General features: G+C 42.6%; 1 protein-coding gene across 1 annotated transcript; it reads right to left on the bottom strand.

Moving 5' to 3' along the window:
• Positions 1-419: 419 nt before the first annotated feature.
• On the bottom strand, positions 420-908 carry twist2. Its single transcript, XM_030786988.1, has one exon. The coding sequence runs from the start codon at positions 903-905 to the stop codon at positions 420-422; it is 486 nt and encodes a 161-aa protein (XP_030642848.1). The 5' UTR covers positions 906-908.
• Positions 909-19,152: the final 18,244 nt, after the last annotated feature.

Raw genomic sequence — 19,152 nt, 5'->3', positions numbered from 1 at the left:
TCCTTTTGCATACCCATAGGTGTTCTGTAGATCCATCAATAAATCAATAAGGACAGTACTATATCAAAGGAAATGGCATGCGTGTATTATTATAATTATAATTATAATTATTATTACTATTATTATCATTATTATCGCTGAAGAGTCAATGTGATGTGAAAAACCGGTGGTATTATGGGTGGCTGTGTTATCTAAGTCACTGGCTCTTTGGGAAAGCATGTCATATGCCCTCGTTGTAAACAGCCCTGCTTAGCTCTTGAAGTTGTTATATAACGATTTTTGGTAAACTATTCTTAGCCTTGACAAAGCACAACTGATTAACTGCTGTTGTATTTCGGTTGGTGAATGCATTATTTTCACATTAAATGAGTCAACTATTAGCTACCCACCCATTTGGCATTCACTGGACATCTTAGCTGCTAGTGGGACGCAGACATAGACCACGCGCCCTCCATCCTCCACACCGAGAAAGCGTAACTGAGTCTCTCGTGCGCAACATAGCTACAGCTCGACATCTTGTTGTCCATCTCGTCGCTTTGCAGCACCTGATAGAGGAAGTCAATGTATCTGGACGCCAGCTTGAGTGTCTGTATCTTGCTGAGTTTATCCGATGGTAGCGTAGGAATAATTTTTCGCAAAGATGCGAAGGCTTCGTTTAGTGATTGAGTCCTTTGCCTCTCCCTGACGTTAGCCAGTACCCGCTGGTTCTGCAGCTCCTCATATGACTGTGTGCTGCTAGGGCTTGGTTTTTTGCTCCGTTTAACGGAACCCGGACTGCCGTCCTCGCTCGACTTTTTACTGTGTCTCCTCTTCCTTCCAAACCTTTTCTGTTGTCTGTCCAACTCCTCCTCGCTGGTCACTAGGCTATCCACTGGGGAGACGGGAGAACTTGAACTCTCTTCCATTTCTTTTTTAAAGAAATGCAAGGTTAGAGGAGAAAAAACGTTCTCCACTTTTGAATCCGTGGTTAGAAAGTATATCCGTGTGTGCAAGACAGGCAGTAAGGTTTAAAAGTATGGATGTTTATCTTTTCTCCTCCAGCTGTGTGCTCTTCTAAAGCGGTTTAGCTTGGGATGTACAACTTTCTATATCTAAAGCTTGGCACAGTGATCCTCTCACGGGAAGTTTTTTCCTAATTTTTTTGGAAACTTTATCCTAGTCTCTGATGCTAAATAGTTGTCTGAATGGAGGGGGAGGCAGGATCGGGCTCTGATTGGCTGACTAATAAACAGGAGGGACCAGTTTTAAGTTACACCGTATCTCTTTACAAAAGCCTCTATCAAATTCGACTTTTCAGACTGTTAAATAAAAGAAATAAAATGCTTAGCAAATCTTCTCTAATGGCTTGTAATAAAATGCAACTGTATTTTTTATTTCTCCCTCACGCTTAGTCTTTGTGGTTCTTCTTGGCAACATTATTATTATTATTATTATTATTATTATTATTATTGTTGTTGTTGTTGTTGTTGTTGTTGTTTTTGTTAATATTATTAAAATAGTAGTTTATTTTAATAATAACAATGATTGCTTGACAATTAGGTTTGTTTAAGACAGCACTGATATCTTGCATTTGATGACACAGAATAAACAGTTTTTTACACAAATTGCAGTGATTCACGTATTTTACACCGTCTTGCTTAAAACTAATATTATTCTCTGGAATGGCAAATTTAATTCTTCACTGAATGTCCACAGAGGGTAACAGGAGATACCATCACTTTGCTCAGATTTCCTCGGCGGGGGATTTCATGCCTTTCGTCAAAGACCTACCTCTTGATGTACTCTGTCATGTTTCCTGCATATTGCTCTGCGCACGTGGCAGCTTGTGTCGTCTGACTTATTCTAAACCCCGTGTTTTCCTGGAGAACGGTAACTTTTTGATGGATTATGTTTTATATTATTTATATTATGTTTCCCCACCAGAATATTAATGGGAGTGAAATCGAAACAGATGAAATCTACCAAAGCCACAACATCAAATAACGTTCCCCCTTTTTTGCGAAATAATTAAAGGTTGTTTTGTAATGCAGCGTAATTCTGAGCAGAACATGAAAAGCCGTTTCCTCTGAATTCTTTCCAAAGTAATTGAAGTATTTTCATTAAAAAGTGTGACAAAAAAGTGCAAATGTTTCCTGCTACGGCGTATTCTCATATTCCGTAACAGTGATATAGGTCTAATAACCGTAAGACGTATCATTGGCATTGATTGATTTTTTTTTTTTTTTTTTTTGGTGGGTAAGGTGGTTAAAATAAGTTTCTTACAGGTTTTGTTTCTGACTTAATCAGCACAAGGAAGATGAAGTTCTTGTTTTTTAGAGAAGAATCCCCAAAGTTTCACAATACCCTAAACACATGTTTTGAGTGGGCCTGATGCGAGGCGCGTTTGGCTGCGCTTCAGAGGCTTTTCGCTTATATGGCCGCTTGGATGCCCCTGCCTGCAATGCCTCTTTGAATAAGACGGTAATAATGCATGTCAGATTTCTTTTACTGGTATCCAGTTCTCCAAAACATGACACTGAATGTTTTATATAAAGACAGAAATTTTGCTGAGCTTCGTTGGGTTTTGAATTATGAATTGTACCTTATTTTTAGCACGGATTCTTTGTTGTGTGCGATTTGCATATTTGATCCATATGTCGACGAGCCGTTGATATCCGTGGCGTTGAGCTGCGGCGCATTAATGCCAACAGGACTATACTCAGTCACTACCATGCTGCGGCCTAAACGCCTTTGGGAGGATTTCAAGGTGAAGTGGTTTTATGGTATTCTCAGTTTTTCGAGGAGACAGGGTACGCCTAGACTGTGATACATTTTTCACCTTGCAACCTTTTTTAATTGAATGTCGCCGGCTATTCCCAAAATACATTAAATATTAAAGAGGATGTGAAGGGGATTTTCGACTTGTTTTGAAATAAAATATTGCCTGATACACGCGCACACACACATAAGGGTCTGTTAAGGGTTGTCTTTCCGTGGAGATTTCAAACCCCCTCAGACCTGTGTTTAGAGGGGTTTGTCAACTTTGGATGCACTGCATGGGACTTTGTCCAAAATTTCACCTGCTTAAAGAAAAAAAGAAAAGAAAAGAAATGAAAATGAAAGACAGCTGCCAAAGCCAAACCGCAGTTGTGTCAGTGAACAACTCTCCAAGCTTTGCAAAGTGTTTCTCATCCATTCTCATTGCCACAGTAAGATGTCAGTGAGATTCTGGGGTGTTACTGGACCAGAGAACCGGTTCTAATCAGCTTGCCGTGTACCATCGGCCCATGTCCCTGAGACAGAGTCCATAAAGGCAGGCCCAACATCTCAGTAGTACAGCCGGGGAAGTTGCCCTAAGCCCAGCCCAGGGGGAGGCTCAGGAGAGAGAGTGATCCTAACTCATTGGGGTGGGGGCCCGTTGAGATCATTTTGTCCCGGGCCCAGGCATCGTGCGCGCCGGCCCTGTGGGCTCAGGAGCGTGCAGTCCCGTTAAACACACACCAGTGACTGCACGCTTAAAATCATCCACGTTTCCTCTCGACGGGCCCTTCCCTGGCCCGGTCTGCGTCTGATGGACAGGCTCTGGAGATGACCCTCATCAGATCAAAGATGTGCAGTGCTGTATTTCACCCTGCAAAGATGACGCGTTTATATCTCTCTGACACCTCTAAATCACCTCCATATGTCCTGGAATCCATTAATAAGATGAAATCCTTTGAGCCGATGCCTGTCACTTCAGTTGGCAGTCTCCAGAACAGGCTGATTTTAGACTCAATAATATGTATATGTATAGAAATGAAAAAGAAGAGGGGAGAACTTTTTCTGTGTTGTTTCTCGTGCTTTTATTAAAAGCTTTTGCTTAAAATACTATGTTTGACCGAAAGAAAAGACAATGCAGAGGTCTCGTGCTGTGAGCGGATATGACATGGGTTATGAATGCATAGAGAAAAGTTATGAAAGGGATGATTTGTTGGAGCTGTCCTACAATGAGCTGATTTTTACAGGCCAGATGCAATGCCGTGATTGGTTGCCGCTGGAGTTGGCCTAAACCATTACAACGCTTTTGCCAAATGATCTGGGCCAGTGGATTTTAAACAAAATCAGATGAGTTCAGTGTGTGGGTGTGTGTCTATAGCTTTCTCTGTTTCTGCGTGTGCATGCGTGTGTGTGTGTGTGTGTGTGTAAGTGTGTGTATGTGTATGTGTTAGATAGAGAGAGAGAGAGAGAGAGAGAGAGAGCGAGAGATCATGCACTTATTCATAAAGCATACAGTATGTGTCTGCCATCAAGATGAACATAGACTTTTTGCAGGGAAATACCAACAGCTGTTTTTCATTGATATTACTACTGCCTCTATTAGTAAAATCAATATCAGTTTTAATACTAGTTCTGCCCCTTGCACTGCTACTGTGTGCTCTGGTGCTGTACTGCTGTGAGAATACAGTACAGAGAGTAAAATATCATATTCATAACATTCAGCCTGCATATAAACAACTGTGAAAAATATCACCTGTAACACAGAACTGTGGCGTTGCATGTCTGACCCGGCGATACGATCTCAGGTGAGCCTTGGGACAATGTAAGATACGCACTTTACTGTAATGTCCTTTTGTCTTTTTGACGAGTGACTGAGTTCAAACAAGTTCTTTGTTGCACTGTCTTGAGGTGGGGGGGGGGGGGGGGGGGTGCATGGGGGGGGGGGGTTGCAGTGAGAATGTGACAAGGCCCGGTGAACTAGGAGAGCAAACATGTTTCGACTAACTCACTTGTTTATAAAGATCCGCTTCTCATTTGCACCCCACAACTCAGCGTATTCCAAAACGGAGAGGTGGTCCTCTTAGACAAGCCTTCCTTTGACTTACTATTTACACAGTGTTTCTCACATGTCATTGGTCATAGCAGCTTCTGCCTGTGTGTGCTCGAACTAGCATTTAGCTTTAGCTTTCGCTAATTACATTTTTAAAAAAAAGGAAAGAAAAAAAAAATCAGTCGGCGGTTTAAAAAAAGAAAAGAAAAGAAAAGAAAAGAGAACAGTTTTATTAATTGTTCCAGGAACAACAGGAGAACCACAGATGACAATAGATGATGGATAACCACAGTGTGGGGTCGGCTTTTCTCTTCTCTCACTGTAAAACGAAGACTCCACAGGCATCTGTACACACTCCATTTATTTTAACTGTTCAATCTCTCTCTCCCAGTCTCTCTCTTCACGACCTGAAGCGAAACATCCAGCGACGGTGAGCTTGGACGGGCAGGTAGGCATCGGAAACCGAGCGTTTGGCGTCGCGTTCCAGAGCCCAGCTGCGAGGGAACAGGTCACACATATCTCTCTGTGCCTCCACGTTCTCATGGCCCTGATGACAAGGTGCTGCTGAAATCGTATTAAGGTCTCTTCATAAATGTTTCATTAGGGAGGGCCTAACAGCTTGAAGTGTTTAGGTTTGTTTAATATGATGCAGGTTTTACCTCCTCTGCCTTCTGTCAGGGGCGCTCTGGTTCTTTCGGGCCCCTGTCCGGGGTTCCAGGGGCCCCCAGAACGACGCTGCTTGCTTTGATTTCAGCTCAGGAGAAACTAATGAGCCAGAACGCCTCCCTAACACATACTCCAGTCCAGGGCTTTGTCTGGAACGTTCAGCCTGTTTTAAAACATCCTGAGAAATTGGTTAAATGCAACAATGTGGAAATAAGACTCAGTACATTCAGATCTGCTTTACACGCCACACAACGCACGCCGTCCCAATGGAAACAAACAAAAAAAAAAAATTCCCCAATAGCAGCGCTCCCTCTCCACATAGAGACATGCAATTGTAATCGTGGAGGTAGATGTGTCTCTTTGGGTAGGTGCACTTCTTCCCTAGTGGATGTTTCATTTTGCATAATAGCCTATTGTTCTAATTATCTCTGTGCTCTAATTATGTCTGTGGTCTAATTATGTCTGTGCTGTACTTCTGTCTGTGGTCTTCTCTGTTGAAGGTAAGATGCCAAAATGTGTGAATGCTCTGTTCTCAGGCCTCTTGACATATGTTTCTCTCAATTCAGTCTCAACTCAACACCACTGCATTGACTTGACAGTTATGAGAAACAGTGTAACTGAAGCAATTATGCAAAAGAAAAGCACAATTACATTAATTATGTATGTACAATCTCCAGAAGCTCCATCCTCCTGAAATGATACTGAGTTCCCGGGTCTGGTTCTTGGTCTTTTGTAGTTCATTCGGTGAAGGCTACGTTCAAACGCACAAGCCGTGTCTGCTCCTCTTACAGCCTTGTTCATGGAGCTTTCGCTCTCCCTCTCTCTCTCTCTCCTACACAAACACTACAGTATAACCAGAGATGCACTTGTGACCCAGGTGCCAAGGTTAGCCCCAGGTTCACAGGACGGCGTGGACTCAGGTGGCCAGTTTGAGCGGAGGGAAGCTGGGTAAACAACACTGTTTACCCTCCTGATTGCCCAGACCTGGGGTAAAAGAGGAGCTGTGATTGGAGCAAACACAAGGAAGACATTCACAGTAAACTGACAAATCCAAGACATGAGTGGGGCTCTGCTGACGTAATGTAATTAAGAATCGAAAAACAAAAAAAATAAAACTTGCTGTCTTGAAAAATCTTTTTTTTTTTTTTTTTTTTTAATTTTCTTTTTTTTCATCCTCGGGTGCTTCTAAACCAAATGCACCAGCTGGCATGAGAATCTAAACACTGGAGGTGGGTAGCAGTTGATGCAGTTTTAAACATTGATGTTTTGGATTCTCATGAACGTGTTGGCCCACTGTCTCACTCAGCCTGTGTACGAGACACAGGTTCCCCTCCAGACTCGCAACGCAGATTTGAACCAGCCGTCGGGTCTGGGGAGAGGACCCTGACTGGTGATGCCCAATTTGCTTCCAAGGCTTTTCTTGGGCTGTGGGTCGTTTGTTTATTTATCTATTTATTTATTTTATTTCTAGTTCATGTTCAAAGTTCATCTTTTTGTTTGTTAGTGTGTGTGATTGTATTGTTGCATTATATTGTTTTTGTCGGTTTGTTTAGTTTTCTTTTTCCGTTTTGGTTAGGTTGACCTCCAAAACTGATGATAATGAGATAAGACTTGTTCTTTTTTATTGTAATTTCAAATGCATTGTTGTGCCATGATAGATGCAGAATTATATGAGTTTTTGATTACCGAGTCTAAAACACTACCTGAAGAAAATTCATTTGGTTTTAATACACACACAAAGCATCATATATTTATTTTACTACCTCTTCATACCCAGACTGATGAAAAAGAAGGTTTTCTGTACAGTTGTTTCCCAATACACATATTAGAACAAAGTTTCCAAAAAAATATGTTTGACAAAATAATCCAATATGTACAGTTTTAACTTCATTTAAAAACAGCCCCTGGATCTGTCCTTTTCAACCTGACAACTCGCAAAACCCCAGCCATACAGGGCATCCTTTTCTTCTCTTAGCATGATTCCAGCCATCAGTATATTCTCTAAAGTTTCATCAAAACAATATTCCCAATTAGTTTTTCTACATTACATTTTTTTTTCATGATTCAGTGAGTACGTCGCTGATTAACCAGCGGAAACTGTGTTTGCTGCTGAAAGCTTTTTAGAAGCCAAATTGTCGGCTCAAAATTTATAGTGATGACACATACTTTCCCCATGTGTTGGCACACACACACACACACACACACTTACATATGCACACACACACGCACACGCACACACACACACACCCACACACACACACACAGACACACACTTCCATATGCGCACACACACACGCACACACACACACACACACACACACACACAGACACACACATACATATGCACACACACACACACGCACACACACACACAGAGCACACACACACACCGAGCACAGGAGAAAAGATTCAGGCTCTTCCTCCCCATTTGTTGACACGTGTGCTTGTGCATAGAACCTTCTAGATCTGATATGATCACAGTGGTAACAAACAGAAGAAACTCTCTCTCTCTCTCTCTCAGTCTTGGAATCCTTAGACCAGTGATCCACGTTTACCTGATTTAATCCTTGAATTACGTAACGTATAAAGAAATCCACACTTTTAGCTTTTTTTGGTCTGTTTTTGTTCCGCAGAGAGAGTTCTGAGGCCGTTGGATGTTAGGTAAACTGTCGGTTCGACCAGAGGAGAAAATCAAAACTCCCAGGGATAGGCTTTGGAATGGGGCTCCGTAATGGAGGTGGAATTTTCGCTGTGTTGAAATATACTTGAGGAAGAATGCAGTGAGGCAAACAGCGCATTTTCCTCACACTAAAACCCGAGTCTCAGTCGAGGGGTAAAGACGGACTGTGCAAAGACTCACGGCAATGAGCAAAGCAGGTGGATCCTCTGATTTGCATTTCAGCCAGCGGCGCTTGGATCTACACGGTTTCTCTCAGATATCTCTTCATTTTGGACTGTGTGTGTGTGTGTGTGTGTGCGTGTGTGTGTGTGTGCGTGTGTGTGTGTGCGCGTGTGTGTGTGTGTGTGTGTGTGTGTGTGTGTGTGTGTGTGAGTGTATGTGAGTGTGTGTGTGTGTGCGTGTGTGTGTGTGTGTGTGTGTGTGTGAGTGTGTGTGTGTGTGTGTGTGTGTGTGTGTGTGTGTGTGTGTGCGTGTGTGTGTGTGTGTGTGAGTGTGTGTGTGTGTGTGTGTGTGTGTGTGTGTGTGTGTGTTCGTGTGTGTTCGTGTGTGTTCGTGTGTTCGTGTGTGTGTGTGTGTGTGTGATCGATCAGGGGCTTATTCAGATTAACAGACAGGATTAACTCTCACTTTTCCTGCTCCATTTTAATTCTCTCTCTCCTCATTTCACTGCCCTGGCTCCAGAGGAAGTGACGTCATAATTATATTTATATAAGCCGAAGGCAACGGGGCTCCAATGGGAAGCACAATAAACACACCTGCCAATTCGTGACAGGGGAATTTCCCTTGGCCCCTCCCCATGCCACGCCAATCAGTGTTGGTGTGGATGTCCAGTCAATAAACAATTCTTCAGGAGAAAAACAAAGAGGATGGAGTGTGGTGGAGATGCCAGGATACGAGTGTTTATTGTGTTCCAGAGATGTTTCCAGTCCAGTGGGGCTGTAAACACTGGAGGCCTCTCACTGATGAGCAGCATTCCTCAGTTGATAGAAACAAAAACAGCAAAGTCTCCGCTCGAGACTCACGGACCTGGCGATGAATCTACCTAACAAGAATCCGCAGAACGGGATGGAAGGTGTAACACACACACACACCTGGGCTTTCCACTAGAGGGAGATAATGGTCATTCTGTGTTTTATAACAGGCCGTAGTTATTGATCAGTTTCATCCTGCTACCGTCTCTGAAATCATTCGTGTCAGGAGAAGGTCATGACATTGTTTTGTATCAACCTGAGGATAATTTTTCTGATCCTTACTGTGAAAATGTTTATACTGGGACAAAACAGACCCAGCGCCCTGAGACGGTTCCAGTTACGGTCGGTTCCCGAGGAGAACGACAGCAGCTCCATCTGTAGCTAGCCTGGGCTGTAAACCGCCCCAAAAACTGTGTAACACCGACACACAAATCTCCCACAGGGCCCACAACATGGAATAAGAGAAACACACTGGCTGTCTGTGGTAATTGAAATATCTGGTATTGTAATAGTGCAGTAGGGCCTGTGTTATGCAGAGATCGGTGTCTGAGCCCGGGGAGCAGTCACACCTGCTGCCCTGAGAGATGGAGATGGAAGGAGGACAGATTGGAGGCCCTGTTAAGTACATCAGCCTGGAATGGAAGAGTCGGCCAAACAAATAAATGAAGTCAGTACCCGTGCTGGAAATGAAAGCCCAAGTCTGTGTTTAGCCTAGGGCAGGTCAATTCAAACAGAGGTGTGGAAACACAGAGGTCGTGTAAAAGGGCATTGGTTATGGCCCTCCATCTGGAGGGAAACGTGTTCTACAGGTGAACTAGAAAAACGGCTGAACCCACAGGCCAGGGTGGAACTGCGTCTCACATACCGTACAGCATTAAGACTCTCAGTGGAAGACTGGTCCAGGTGGGCCACACACCCATGTGTTTCAGTAAGAGTGAAACCTCTCCTCTCTCTCCCTCTCTCTCTCTCTCTCTCTCCCTCTCTCTCTCTCTCTCTCTCTCTCAAGTTCAGGTCCAGATGAAGTTCCCATACTCCTTATGCTCCATGCTTAATTATATCCTCTGTGGGTTGTTAGGAAGAGGTGGACAAATGACTCCTCTGAGGGAGGAACAGGGAGGAGAAGGGAGGTGATCTGCTGTGCATGCTTCACCTGACAGTCAGAGACCGTGTTCACGCTTAACACATCCATGTGTTAATGTCCAACATGACACACAGGAGCATCATCACAGACGTTGAGTCATCCATCCACTTTGATGACTGAGTCTTCTGTGTTCTCTCTCTCTCTCTCTCTCTCTCTCTCTCTCTCTCTCTCTCTCTCTCTCTCTCTCTCTCTCTCTCTCTGCTCAGAGCGGAGCGGATCGGTGAGAGTTGGGAGAGTTGGAATTGGCAGCTCTTCCTGTTTGAGGCTCTTCAAGGGAAATGGTTTAAACAAATGCTGTCTGTGCCTAGACCATATGAAGCACTGCTGCTGAGCTGGGACAGATGTGAATTCAATGTCACCAAAGTTACTGATCAGCCAACGCAAACAAACCTTTAGCAGGAAATACACACACACACACACACACACACACACACACAAAGACAGGCACACATGCAAGCACTCACACAAGCGCACAAATTCATTTTTATACGGTAGTAATCCCAATGCCGACTGAATGAAAGAATGAGCAAAGCTAGAATATTTCAATGGATCTTTTATTGAACAAAGACAGTGAATCATCACCACTCTGTGCTTTACATCACATTTACTGGGAACGATTAAAGACAAGAATTTAGACAAACAGCATTGAATGGATGAACATTTATTCCATCATAAATGGCATTTTATTGGGAAAAACTAGTATTTTATGTTTTGGGGGATTTATTACATAAATATGTGAGCAAATAAATAAACAAACAAACAAATAAATAAATACAGCAAATAGATTTACCCACCACAGTAGTGTCATTTAAGGAGCCCTTGAATTTTCAGAGACAAAATTCACAATCACGCGTGATCAGGTGTAAATCGGTGACTTGCAATGCTACCAAACTGACAATGAATCCAGAAAACAGACAATGAGTCCAGAAAACTGACAATGAGTCCAGAAAACTGACAATCAATCCAGAAAACTGACAATGAGTCCGCCTTCATTTTCTCTCGTGTCACTCAACAACGCAGCACAGTACAAAAAAGGTTAACCAGACACCCCCCAAAAGAACCCCCCCCCCCCCGATGAGCACGAGCCTGTTTCACTAGAGGCTCTCACAGGGATAAGTGTCACTCCTTCGCCCTGTTTAGGGCTTCATCGCAGTCTCATGTATCAAAAACAACAGGCGGCTAAAGGGGGCCGGCCAAACGCGAGGGCCTGATTGTCTAACAAACAGATTAGAATATAAAAAGCCTGGCGGGCGCTGGGCACCGAACGGTGAGGAGCAGCACGGTGAGAAGTGCGCAGATGTCAGTCAGCGGGCACTGCCACGTCGCCCAATGAGGAGGAGCAGGGCTTTACCCACGCGCACCCCTGTGTACGGGCAGACCCGCCCACGTCAGAACTAATCCCACTTTATCCAGGAGAGCCGAGCTGTCAGATCTGAAATGAGATGGGGGGGGGGGGGGGGGGCATGTCAAACAGGGGCTTTAGATACATTTTAATGATCATTCAGCAAGTCGCAGGTCTAAGTCTGACAAAAGGAGTACGCTCACTCACTGAAACCCTCCCCTCAATGAGTGGGACCTCAAGAAACATGTTTAACTGAAGTACACAGTACCCCATTGAGTGCCAGCGAGAATACTTGTGTTTAAGCAAAGGAAGCTTTTCAGCACAAAAGCAGAGGGTCGGACAGCTGGGAGACAAAACACACAACAAACGCAAACAAAGGAGGCTGTTTAATGACATATAAACAACGCCTGTTTGTGTAACTCAAATCCTATTCAGAGCCAATCAGCTTGTAGAACCTTTCGAATCATTAGCATATCCCGTTCTCCTCAGAAATAATGTAATTAAATGTGCCTTGTTGTTGCTCACTGTGTTTTGTCATGTACACTTGTTTTCCATGAAACAATCGGTAGCAGTCGAGTAATTAACATTTTCCCAATTTCCATTATCAATACATTTATGATAATGAGTGTGAGAAACTGACTAAGGAAAAAAAAACTGACCTTATCTTGAATTTTAGAGTAAACAAAAAAAAAACAGCTGTTGTATACTAACATCTTTGTGAGGATAGTTGTGCATAATTAGTACTGACAGATTTTGAAATGTGTATCTATCAAGATATAATTATTTTTAGCTATGTTTAAACGCTGTGAGATGATATTTACAAAGAGTGTACTTCACTTGCATTGTATCTCTATAACTACAGCAAATTATTAGTTGTTCACAAAACAGAACTATATCAGTGCCATCCTCCACCTATTTGCAAATTAACAATGTTTACGAAACCAGTGCTGGTCACATAGATTGAAACTTGTGCTATTACTTACACTTAAAGAGCAGGGGGAAAATGTAAATACGTCCAATGAGATGAATTAGATTAGAACAATCTGAGGAAATAACTTGCAAGGTCTGCATATTGTCTTTATATATTCTTTTATTCCAGTTCTATAAACTGTGTCATCATGTATTATTAAAACTCATGTAGAAGCTCCCTTTACTTCCTTTATACCAGCGCTTGGCCCTTACTTTTCTCATGACAATGAATCCTGCACCTGATGCCACGCTACCTGAAATAACGAATAGGCCTGAGTAATTCCCTGGTGTTTGTCAGTTCATCAAACACTCCCTCGATATTTATTTTTACTTACCACTTGTATTCCAGATGGCGTTGGTTTGGTTTTTGTATCCATTTTTCATGCATTCGTCCACGTATGATTTTGGGTCGCAGCCAGACATGAGGATCTCTCTTAAGAGAGCGATGTAGGCGATGGCCAGCCGCAAAGTGTCAATCTTAGAAAGCCGTTTCTCGTACGGAAAAGTGGGAACATGACAGCGCAGCTCCTCGAACGCGGAGTTGATGCTGAGCATCCTCTTCCGTTCCCGGATGTTGGCGGCGTGGCGCTGCACCTTGTACGGGTGATGCGATGCGAGGCGACGCTGTCTGCGCTTGTTGATCTCGTGGGGCCCGTCCACCAAGGAGCTGTCCACTTCAGCACCGGCCTCCAGCTGCGGGGACTGGGAATCTAAGTCTGTGAAGGTCAGCTGAGCATCTGGGAACACGGACTGGCATCCTAAGGAGGACCATGGTGACAGTTGCCCGGTCACTGTGGTGCAGTCGAAAAGAAGGGTATCAATTTGAGACTGAAATTGGAAGTTAGGGTCCATCTGCCCCCAGAAGGCGAAGTCTGTTGTGGCATCTTGGTCAAAATCAAAAAACATATCCTCCATAACTGTAAGCTGATGGAAATAAAAAGATAAGTCAAAGTAAACTGGCGTAAATGTTAGATTTGAAATGGAAAGGTTCGATGATGAAAATATCGTCACGTCTCAGGAACTCAGGCTCTACACGGCACTGTATCGTGGGACGAGTTGTTTTCAGTGTCTGCCGCTTTTAAATATCTGATGGCTATCTGCACAGGTACCCTGTGAGTGTAGAGTCCGGTGCTGGGAAGTCTCCTGGGATTAAATAGCTCGAAGGCTTCCAGGTTTCGCTGCGGGGTGCTTATGTTCATTGAAAAGGTTGAAAAGAAACTCATTAGGACACGTGCCTCCTCCTAATGGCTCTCTTATTGCCATTTAAACAGCGACAGCGCACACAATGGAATCAGTTGATCTTGATTTTATCAACAGTGGAAAAACACGTGTCCAATTATTAAGTTCTCTTTAGTTGATCCCGGCACAAAACACAAAAGAGTGTACTAATATTTACAAAGACAACGTCGTATTGAGTATTCTGTTCTTAACGGGCTTTGCACTCAGTCTAAGTCTGAGAACAGGGCACTTCGAAAATAAAGCTACGACAAGTTGAATAGTCTGGACTAATGATTTCTTTGTCAGAAAGAAGGCATCTAAAAACAGATCTTAAAAAAAGCTCTTCCAACGTCTATTAATTGGTTGTTTTGCCAGCTTGAAAAAAGCGTGTAGGCTAAAGCATTTTAGAGCAGTTTCGGGTATCTAACCGCGGTAGGATTTCTTTAACCGAATTAGAGACAGAAGTATCTGTAATATTTGCAACAAAGTTATTTTCAGCTTTGTTTTCGGAAAATGTCTAAATGAACGTCCTCTCGGAGGAAAGCGAATGTTATTGATTTTGTCCGGAATCTAATGGATGGGATAAAACGCCAGCTTTGCTGTGGCCATGTGGGCTGATTGATGATTTTAAAAATGCGTAGAACATGTATTGTTATACGATTTATGAGATGTAGATCCCTCTGTACAAAATAACTCAATAAATGAATTGAAATAAATAAAAAAAAAAGTTAAAAACAGCTGTTCTTCTTAATCCCGATTTAATTAAATAGCCTCACTGTGCTTACATTCTCCGTGAACCATGAATAGAAAAAAAAAAATCTTATTTATCGAAACTGCGTGCATTTCCTGACAGGTTTTGTTTAAAGCCAAGCGACTTTTGAAGGGTGTTGCGACCAACAGGCTCATAAGTGTTGTCTTGGGCCTAGCGTACTTAGTCATGGCACGATCCGAAAACTAGATGAGTCTGTCTGTGTAGGCACTGCCCAGAGTGGTGTCAGTTCCTGACTGTGGATGTGCACATTTCAAAGGCTGCTCCACACGCACACACACTATCGAATCGTTTAAAACAATCTACGAGTTAGTCCTCAAACGTGTTCGATATAACTGTTTAAGATCATACTCGTAATTTAAACTGCCCTCTCCGTTTATTTCGTCTTACTTGCTCCATGTAAATTTAAGACATCTTGTCATGTTGTCTAGTTGTCCAGAGCGGCCTCTCTCCCACAAGGAATGCGTAACCTCTTTTCTCTGATTTCACAAAAATCAAGTTACAAAGTGTAATCAACGAACCGACAGCTCTATGGACATAATAACCTCATTTAAATCAGTCATGTTTCCTCAGCTTCTCCAGGAATTTGAAATGGTAACAGACTGATTTATGTATTTCTTTTGATAATTTTTAACAGGCCGCCAATGTCTTCTGTTAAACACACACACACACACACACAAATTACGCAGTGAAGTTTTATTCGCTAATTAGTTCAACAGTGCATGGGCCAGCTTTTTATTTTTATTAATTTTATTTCATTTTCATTTATTTATTCATTTTCTTTTTGGTTTTTTTTTACTTGGCTTTCAATTTGACCTAATCATCATGCCCAAATGACGGTTCCAGACTCGTATCAAATTAAAAGCCTATTGTTTTATTTGCCACGTGCATGTCTTAATAATAAAGCAGCTCATACATTAAACGCTTAGCAAGGGTGATGCCGTACAGTTTTGGGGGCATTAAAGAGCTATTAGGCTACAGCTTAACAAATATAATGTATTTGAAAATATAACCATTTTTAGAGAACACACAATTATTATGCATATAATTACAATGGACAATTATTTCTTTCTTCCGGTTTCTAGAACTCAAGAAGGCATGGGGTAAAACGCTTGTCAGAACCTTCTGCTGGCGCAGACGTCTGGTGCTTCAGCGCAGCTGACGCGTAATGTTTGAACAACACTGAAGAATATTGCTGTCAAATGCAGAGACCGACTCACTCATTAATGAACAAAAATGCAGTTAGCTGGGTTCTTCAAACCATGTTCATTTTCTAACGTCGTAAGTCAGAAGCAGCAATGGCACTAGCATGTCATCGGAAGGTTTAATGAAGAAATCTCCTATAGATTTTTCACGGAGTAGGCTAATGTATTGGGACACCTATTAAACTCAGAGCCTGAGTTTTCTAGAAAGGCTTTCTTGGAACCGGTTCCTTAAAACATCTGGTTGCAATTAGTCCTTGAGTTTGAAGTTGTCGCGACTTGGGAGTTATTTCTCAGAAAAACAAGAAACTTAATGAAAATATAGAATTAAAAGCACATTAGCAGCAATCCCCACACCTGCTCTTTCAAGTTTCGGGGTGAAATGAAATGAATGACACAATCACTGTGATATTTGATGCTTTATGAATCGCTGGTGTTTATGCTATATTTTGAGATGACTTTAATTACGAGTACCCCGATTTCCTGGAGGGGGGGGGGGGGGACACACGTGAACACACGTGTACAAAATCTTACCGCAAAAGAGCTAGAATTAGCATGTCAGCAACGTTTTCCTAAGTCCCCCAAACATTACCCTGACAGTGAAACTGAAGCTTAAACTTGACCTGATATTTCACATGTGGAATGTTTGGAATGATCATATGATATTACGCAGAAAGTGCTCCGCAGAAATGCGTCTCTTCCACTGCACGAAAAAAAAAAGAGTCTGACCAAGTCCACAGTGTGGTGCCATCAAATAAACGATATTAATATGCACCCAAGAGGCAAAACTCAGCAGCCAACCCTGATCTTTATCATCGGAAATGTTCAGTATCAACGCCATTTTAATCGTTGCCGTTTTGTAAAACGCCGTAACGCGCTGATTGCGACCCTAAATGTAATGACCTCGTTTGGCGATCATTTGGAAGGCATTGTGCAACTCGACTTTCACTTGCATGCAGTGGGGAGCTCGTGCCACAATCTACAGCTTATGAATGTTTTTGAGGCTTTATTGTTCCTTCATTTCATCCAGAGAATCAAAACGAAACAGTGAATCTAAACGAAACAGCATGGCTTTGCGTCTGTAGCGGAAACATGAAACCCCATCTATTGTGGATATCTGTAGAGAAAAACGTTTCATTAAACACTGTTTGTCAACATGGTCGTCAAAAAATTTCTTGACTGGAATTTAACTCTGGCTGAGCAGACGGGACGCGTTTAAAGGCCTTAAAGGTTTGAGGTGGCAAATGATTGACAGATGAAGTGGCGAATGACTGTGGACGGAAGAGAAACGCTCTCCCTCGCCCTGTTCACGTCCATTCAGCAGAGAACGTTCTCAGAGTCCATGGGTCCCTCAGAGAGGAAAACCTTGACACTCTCTACCCTATACTCTTCCTTCTTCATTGAAACTGTGGGACACTTCTTTCTCCCTTTCCGGATCTTTCCAGCTCACAGAGCCTGTCTGGTAAAGGCATCAGAAGCATAAAATCCTCTTGCATAAACAGTGCTTTCGTGGGCTGGGCAGAGACGCCACAAGAGATTCGGAAGAAGACTCCACCGCCGCCGCCGCCCTCGGCATCAGCGTGCGCTCTGGCAACCGAAACTTTTCCCTTTCCCTCTTCATAAGAGAGATGAGGCCAGTCTCTTTCTCTCAGAGTGTGCCTAAGGAAGGGGGTGTTGATTGTTCCTCCAGACCTCTGATGTTTGTGACAGAGAGACTGAAAGGCACGGAGGTGCAGCAGGGTCAAAGCTCTCTGCTGCTTGACTATGTGTGAATAGGAAAAGAGAAGAAGCAGAGACTCTAAATGTTTCACCTTGGGTTGATGGAGTGAGAACATCAGGCTCTTCTACTCTGATGAGCCTGTTGATGGGCCGTATGTGAATGATTAGGGTCCTGTTCCGTTATCACTCAACGGGATAAGGACCAGTAGGGTCTAGTCCACTGAACAGGTGCAGCGAACCAAGTAGGTCTAGGTCTTAGAGGTCATTGGGAAAGGAATTACAAGAGGTCGTGTCAATGCTGCTGACTGTCTGCGGGTCACCTTATACAGAGTTTCTGCTTTGTCATTTTCAGGTCTTTGAGACGACATGAAAAAAGGCTCCATCTGAGGAGAAGCTTTGTGAATGAAATTCCTTGGACAGGACCACAGGCAAAGCTGCATGGTATGAAGTGAACCTCTGAGAACACACAGAGCTGGGATACTTCCCCCATTTCTGCCAAAAAGAAACTGTATAGTTTATGCTACACACAAAAAAGTGTGTTATCTGTCAAAAGCTGTTTCATAGGAAATCAGTATAAATATCTGGTTTAAAAAATGAACAAATAAGGAGACAGCGTTTGTTGTGGGAAACCAAATACAAAATAGTCACTGTGAACGATTGTATTTACAAATTACATAATGCCCCTTCCATATTTGTCTCTGATTATAAGATCAAAGTGGAGCAATTACAATGTTTATGTCTGTAATAAATGTCCAGATTTCCCACATGAGACCACAGCACGGAGAGCTGGATCAGCTCTGGTCATCACGGCTTAATTTCAAACACATTGAATGGATGTGAACAGGTGAATCTCAGTTCTGTAACTACCAGATCTTTTTTTTTTTTCCCTCCCTCTTTGATGCGTGAGCACTGAATGACTACAGCTAAATGAGTCACTTAACATGATCAATTGCTATAGCAATGAGTCAGATCTTAGAGAATGACCCATAAAAGAAGCAATGGAAATTTTAATAGAATGAACTCGGGGAGTGAAAAACAACATTTGGAAAACAGAGCGCTTGGACACATCCCCCCCCCCCCACCCTTTTCTTTGAACAGAACACTAAATATACTTCGCAAAGGTTATAGAGGGACAACCCCAAATACTGCAAGATTTCCCTTTTATTCTTAGCATGTAAAGAATCACGCAGAAGAAGTCTGAAATAAGTAAAAGTCGCCATTAAACTGGTTAGCCGGGGGAAAACGGACGTTTTGAAAACGCCCCATATTCTCCCTGAATGTCCATCAACCAACAATTAGGGGAAAAAATTTTTTCCTGAAAAACAGCATCCTCAATATTGCCAGAGTGAACTAAAGTAGAGACAGGAGGCAGACACAGATATAAAACTGAAGGTCGTGCTTTGGAACGTATCAAAGCTCCTCAAAGACCAGTCGTCTGAGAGAGTAATAGCTTCTTTTTTTACAGCTTTCCCCCATGTTGCCGGTAAATGCCCTTCACTAAGGTAAATAAGAACCACTGCCACTCCTCTGACATTTGTTTTCCATAAAAAAATATTAATTTATAATTGACTATAAACGTCAAATGTCATTTAGAGTATTAGGGCTTTTTGAAAACAAAAAATAGTGCACAAGCTTCTATTCTTATGTAATACGGAATATGACTTATGCTGTAAATACGACTGTAAAATT

Source organism: Chanos chanos, chromosome 10 (assembly GCF_902362185.1).
Source record: "Chanos chanos chromosome 10, fChaCha1.1, whole genome shotgun sequence".
Taxonomy (NCBI): Eukaryota; Metazoa; Chordata; class Actinopteri; order Gonorynchiformes; family Chanidae; genus Chanos; species Chanos chanos.
The sequence above is the reverse complement of the archived record's forward strand: the minus strand, read 5'-3'. Positions and strand labels throughout refer to the sequence as shown.